At 66.6% G+C, this 6427-nt stretch overlaps 1 protein-coding gene across 1 annotated transcript; it reads right to left on the bottom strand.

Moving 5' to 3' along the window:
* Positions 1 to 2495: 2495 nt before the first annotated feature.
* On the bottom strand, positions 2496 to 6424 carry LOC120496547 (antigen WC1.1-like; the record flags this gene model as incomplete). Its single annotated transcript, XM_039697106.1, has 11 exons — positions 2496 to 2812; positions 2995 to 3135; positions 3369 to 3452; positions 3666 to 3761; positions 3911 to 4054; positions 4135 to 4506; positions 4594 to 4902; positions 4980 to 5345; positions 5467 to 5781; positions 5855 to 6157; positions 6232 to 6424. Coding segments are annotated over 11 exons (2439 nt in total), but the record flags the coding sequence as incomplete, so codon positions are not given.
* Between the last annotated feature and the right edge of the window lie 3 nt (positions 6425 to 6427).

Below are 6427 nucleotides of genomic sequence, written 5' to 3'. Positions count from 1 at the left end.
GGACCAGGCTGACCAGCCTGTTCCCTTCGCCAAAGCTCTTGAGGGCAGAGGAGGCCCGGGAAGCCGAGCCACTGCCGCCGCCAACGCCGCGCCTCCGCCGCCCCCGGCCCGCCGCGCCCTGCACGACACTTCCCGCTCTCGCCCCTCTCCGGACTCTCTGGCAGCGCATTCCCAACGCGCGGATCCACTTGCGCTGCGCCCACCCACGGCCCTTCACTGCTCGGGCTCCACTGACCCGCGCTGGCCCCGGAGCTTCCCCAAACACCCACAGCCACACCTCACGTTTCCTCACCACTTCCACTCCGGGTTTCCCATGGCACATCCGCAGGTGTCAGCCTCTTTAAATGCGAGTGCTGCTGCCGCAGAAAGCAGAAACAGCTCCAGCTGCCGAGTCGCAGGATTGCTCCAGGCAATGAGCAGGGCTTTGAGCCTCTCGCGTTCCAAGTACAACAAGCCCACTCTAAAGTCTCTCTTCCTCCTGCTGCCCGAATCCCGCTGTCTCTCTCAGTGTCCCTCAGCTGGCCGGGACCTCGCTTTCCCGGCCCTTTGTTACGCAAACGATCGGCACTTCCCGGACTCTCGTCCCGGGCTGTCCCGCGGAGCAAACGGAGCAGCCGGAGCTGCAGCTCTGCCCACGCAGCGGCACCGCAGCCGCTCCTCACGGGCACAACGCGCCGGTGCCTCGCCGTGCGGCGGCGGCAGCAGCTGCCCTGCCCCAGGCCCCGCGCTGCCGGGCGCTGGGCACCGGGCACTGTCCGGGGCTGCTCCGCTGCGAGACGCGCGCACCGCACGGAGCCCACACCGGGACAGGCGGCGGAGGGCACCCGGACCGGGGGCACCGCGTGGGCCGTGTTACAGATGGATAACGAAATGATTGCCTCTCGCACTTAAGGGATGACTGTTGTCTGGGTGTTCAGAAAAGCTTTAGTGATGTAGAGTTATGTTATTATAGCTTAGACAGCCTCTGGTCTCCCCATTGTTCCCTTCCCTCTCTCTCTATTGTTGCCATCAGACAGCCGGGGTTGTCTAGGATAGGTAAGGAGTGCACAGGTGCCCCTGGCACGGGGCAGTGGGCAATGGAAAAGCTTGTTCCTTAGGGGCTGCGGCATGGCCACACCTGACCTCCAATCCAGTCACAAGAAAGCAGTCTTCGCTTCTAAATGGCAAAGAAGAGCTGACTGACAGACTTCGGGAGGGCCAGGGCGGGCTGATGCAACTCCTGGGATGGAAAAGACTGAGCATCCAGCTTGAAGACATATCAGCCACCTGGTATCCACAAGGGCAGTTCCCAGTGCTGCAAATTTTACCTTATGCAGTCCTTCTGTTGTATTTTTGTCAGGGTCCAATAAACATTATTAAACTTTCAAAGTGAGCAAGTTTTTCTCAGAGTGGGGGGCTGCTGCCCGGGCCCCGAGGCCACGGACACCTCTGGGGGCCAAGGTCGGCTCTGAGAGTCTTTCCCGGGGTTCTCCTTGGGCTGCGCTGCTGCCGCCTCGCCAGCCCCTGCTGCCGCGAGGAGCTCAGCCACTGCTCCGCCTTGGCAGCTGGAGCAGCTCAGCCGGCAGAGGCCAGAGCCCTCCTTCCCTGTTTCCCTGGCTCCCACAGGCTGGGCAGCTGCCGGCTGTCGGGCGCCTCCTGCCCGGCCCTGGCTGCGCGGCTGCTGCAGGGCCCGGCTCAGCCGCCTGCACCTGAGCGACAACGAGCTGCAAGCCCAGGGCGTCCTGCAGCTCTGCCAGCAGCTCCGGCATCCCGCCTGCCCGCTGAGGAACCTGGGGTGAGTCAGGCCCCTGCCACGGCCCCTCCCGGGCCCGGCATTCCCGAGCCGGGCAGCGCAGGCCGCGGGACGGGCAGGGCCGCAGCGGCACCGCAGCCGCCCCAGCGCCGCCCTCCCCACGAGGAGCTCCAACACCTTCTCCTCTTCTCCTGCCCCCTCCACGGCCAGGCTGAGCACGGACGGCTTCAGCCGGGCCCTGCTGCAGGAACTGGACGCCCTGCGGGCCCTGCAGCCCGCCCTGAACATCGGGAACCTCCTGGAGCACCAGGTGCCGCAGGCAGGGGCCATGGCCCGGCTGCCCTGCCAGCGCGGGGTGCTGCCGGGGGGCAGGAAGGCGCTGCCCTCCTTCAGGAGACCTCCCCTCCTTTAGGAAAGGAAGGGTTCTTCCATCATCCAGAGCCATTCCCTAACCAGTTCTGAGTGGGGCTGAGCCTGCCCCACCTATGGGGCACAGGGCAGAGATCCTGCTGCATCTGCCAGAGGGGATCCGGGTCCTGCCCTCTCCCGTTTCCCCTCGATGTGGCTGGCAGCTGTTGTGGGCATTTGGCAGTGATAAATAAAGACCTGGCAATCCCAGAAATCTGGGCTCTTCCTCCTTCAGCCCACCAATCCCAGGGATCTGGCTGTGGTTCCAGTTCCTGCCTCACATCCCCAAGGAATGGCTGGTGTACCTGGGATGGAAGTGCCAGCCCCAGAATGAGGTTCCAGGCCTGGGAGTGAGTCTCTGACCAGTTTGGGTTTTAATAGGAAAAAAGGGAAAGTCACACTGAAATCACAGAAAATCCCTGCACAGCAGCTGTTTTCCTGCAGCGCTGGACAGCGAGGGCTGAGCTCTGAGGGCAGGGCCAGCCCTCCCTGGGGACAGGGCCCCGCCACACTGCCACACTCATGTCCCCAAGGCTGTGACATGGCCAGGGCATCCTCAGGGCAACGTCCCCGGGGCGCTGCTGCCGACATCATCATAGTCCATGTGTCCAGGGGGCTGTTCCGAGGGGTCCCCGGAGGCTGCTGGGGGATTTGCAGGGTTGTAGATCCCGCCTTGGGGACAGCACAGAAAGGTGCCTGAGGGGGCAGGCAGCTCCGTGTCCCCCTGACAGACCCACCTGGGCTCTGAGCACGGCAGCCACGGATCTGCTGCTGGGGCCCTGCCCGCCCCCACAGCCAAAGCCTGGCAGGGAGTGACTCTGCCGAGGGGACAGGGCAGCTGGGAGCCCTCTCACCTGTGGGGAGGACACACATCCAGCTCTGCCGTGCCACTCCCTCGCACATGTCCCCAGTGCTGGCAGCGGGGGGCTCCTGGGGCACAGCCAGGACATCGTCGTAGCCATCCGGGCCTCCTTGCTCGCGCCGGGCAGGGGGATCTGGGAAAAGCAGAGGGGCCCACGGCAGTGACCAGCGGCACTGGCAGGGCTCAGGCTGTGCCACCCCCTCCAGCCTTTCCCCTGGGCACATGCCAGAGGCCCTCGGGTCCCACAGGGAAAGGGGATGTTTCCCTGCACACTAACAAGGGGGGATTTGTCCCCTCAGCCCCCCCAGGCCGGGTGTGTCCCCTGTCCCCAGCTCTCCCCGCTGGGTTCCTGCCCTGTGGCCCTACCTGCGGCTGCCTCGCTGTCACTCCCCTCCACGCTGTCCCCGCTGGAATACGGCAGCTTCTTCACCCATCCCTCCAACAGGGAACCTGCAGGCCATAAACAGGGACTTGGGGGTGGCCTGGAGCGGCACCGCCGGTGACAGAACCGCACACTACAGAGCGGGGCTGCTCTGGGGCCGAGGGACACCCACTGCCCATGGCCAGGAGCCTCTGCTGGGCCACCAGGAGCCGCAGCTGCCCTGGGGCTCCCAGGCACAGCCTTCACTGCGGGCACGGCCGGGGCACAAGGGCTGCACCCACCTGGGGGAGTGGGCACCTCCTGGTACTCGGCCATGGCTTTGTAATCCAGCTCCTCGTAGACAGCGTTGGAGATGGCATCTGCAGCTCGGCCAGGGCCTGGAAGGAGCTGCAGCACTTACCTGGGGCCCTGGGCACTCTGGGTGCCACCGGGACCAGCCCTGGCCACCTTCGGAGCTGTTCCGCAGGCCCGGGGCCCCTGGAGCCCCAAACCGGATCTGTGCCCAGCCCCACCCAGCGGGACCCACCTGGGCGCCGGGCACGGGCACGGCACAGCAGCAGGGCCAGGGCACCCAGGGACAGGCACAGCAGCGTCCCCAGCACCACGCACAGCACCGTGGGCACAGGCACAGTCCCCACGGCCACGGCCGGGGCCCTTCTGCGGGGGACACCTGTGGGGACACAGGCAGGCAGCGAGGGCAGGCGGATCCCAGCCAGCCTGCCGGGGCGATGCAGGCACGGGCACAGCTACCTGTGCTGCTGGCAGCCTGCGGAGAGGGGCTGGTGTGTCCCTCAGCGGTGCCAGCACTGCTGCCCTCACACTCCACGTGGGCGTGCCCGCCGGTGCCACAGCTCTGCGGGTGCCAGGGTGCCGAGGGGCAGTGCCAGAGCGAGCGGGCCCCGTCCTCACAGCCCAGCCAGGCCAGCCAGGCGTCGGTCGGCTCCAGGGCGGGGACATCCGAGAGCCGGCCCCGGTGCCCACAGCCCAGCTGGCGGCAGACGGCGGCGGCGGTGCCGGGGCCGGTGCCGTTGGCGCACACGCGGCCCCAGGTGCCGTTGTGGAACAGCTCCAGGAAGCCCCGGCAGCTCCCAGGGCCTCCTGCCAGCCGCACGGAGAGATGCTCTGCAAGGGGGGCAGGGGGGTCACGGCACGGCCAGGAACCCCCCGGGGGCTCTGCCGGGCCCTGACCTGCGGCTGCCCGGCACTGACCTGAGCAGACGGCCCCTGCCCCGCCGCCGCGCCCGCACTCGCGCCGTTCCGTGCGCCCGCATCGCCACAGAGACTCCTCGGACCCGGAGCACTCGGGGATGTACGGCCACAGCGGCCCCGTGCCGGCCCCGAACCGCGCCCAGCTCGGGGCCTCCAGGGCCGTGCCACAGCCCAGCTCCCGGCACACAACGGCCGCGTCCTGCAGCTCCCAGCCTTCCTGGCACACCCAGCTCCAGCCGCCACCGGAATAGACCTCCACACGCCCGGCACAGCGCCCAGAGCTCCCCACCAGCCTCACCTGCAGGCTGCCTGTGGGCACGGAGGGAATGGGCTGGGCTGGCTGCCTGGGGCACCGGCACTTCGCCGGTCCTTCCCGGGACACCCACCTGAGCAGACGATGTTGGTCCCATGAGGGGTGTCAGCTGGTCCAGTGGTCATGTAGCGGTAATCATACCCAAAATAATCCTCAGGTATGGTCCTATTGGTCAGATCGGTGGTCATCTGCACGATGTTTTTGACTACCGATTTCAAGATGGAACTCAATTTGCTCATTTCCCACAGGTAGGACTTCCCATGGACAACATAACTCCTCTCCAGTCCTCCACAGCCCAGTTTCCAGCACACATTGCTCAAATTCCGTAGGAGCGAAACCTCTCCTGGCACACGGCGCCAGTACCCGGTTCTTCTGGCCAACGCCAGAAACCCATCACAGCGGGTCTCACCCTTCACCAGCCGCAGGGACTCAGCAGTGCCTGTAAAATGGCCCCACTCAGCGCTTCGTCAAAACAAGTGCCCGCATCATCTCCCACCTTCTCTACATTTGGCAGGGTCCGAAAATCCCTTAAGGCTCCTCACACAGGTCCCCATACCCACCTGAGCAGTTGACAGCAGCGGCGTTTCCGGGGGCACAGGGCAGCTTCCCCAGCACGGCCACGGGGCACTCGCCCGGGTGCCGCTCGCTCCCGCTGCAGCCGAAGGCGTCCGGCCGCAGCGGCCCCTCCCCGCTGCCGAAGGAGCCTCCCGGGGCCACGCTGAGGGCGCGGCCGCAGCCCAGCTGCCGGCACAGGACGTGCGCATCGGGCAGCTCCCACTCGCTGGCGCACACGGAGCCCCACGTGCCCCTCACCGCCACCTCCACTCGCCCGGAGCAGCCCGAGCTGCCGTTCGCCACTCGGAAGCCCGTGTAGGCTGTGACGGGAGCGGCCGTCAGAGCACTGATGCCGCAGGGACCCCAACACCCCCCGGTGTCCCCGGCACTTACACGAGCAGATGACGCTGCCAGGGCCGGGGCAGGCCTCGTCGTGGCGCGGACGCCGGGCACAGGCACTGAGCAGGGGCTCGGTGCCATGGCACTGGAAGCCCCCGTCCCACAGCGATCCCGACACCGCCCCAAAACGGCCACTGCCGGCGATGCCGATCACCTCGCCGCAGCCCAGCTCCCTGCACACCACCTGCGCCACCTTCATGTCCACCTGATCCGCACAGACACCGACCCACGCCCGGCCCTGACGCACCTCCAGCCGCCCGGCACAGGCTCCATCGCCTCCGACCAGCTGGGAAAAGCCTGTGGGAGCAGTGCAGGGCCGGTGTCATGGGATGTGCGTGAACAGCCTCACTCCCCTCAAGCCCAGCTCCTACCTTGGCACACAACGGCAGTGTCCCTGTAAGGGATGCTGATGTTATAGGGTCCCCAGCCACGGATCTTGCAGTCCCAGAGTGTGGCTTCGTCCCCACTGCAGTCCACTAGGACAAGACTGATGGGACCAACTCTGACACCAAAGCGGTCAAGGGCAAAGTAGGCACCAGAAGCCGAGCCACAGCCCAGCTGCTGGCA

This window comes from Passer montanus, unplaced genomic scaffold (genome assembly GCF_014805655.1).
Source record: "Passer montanus isolate IOZ18808 unplaced genomic scaffold, ASM1480565v1 scaffold1169, whole genome shotgun sequence".
NCBI classification, from domain to species: domain Eukaryota; kingdom Metazoa; phylum Chordata; class Aves; order Passeriformes; family Passeridae; genus Passer; species Passer montanus.
The sequence above is the reverse complement of the archived record's forward strand: the minus strand, read 5'-3'. Positions and strand labels throughout refer to the sequence as shown.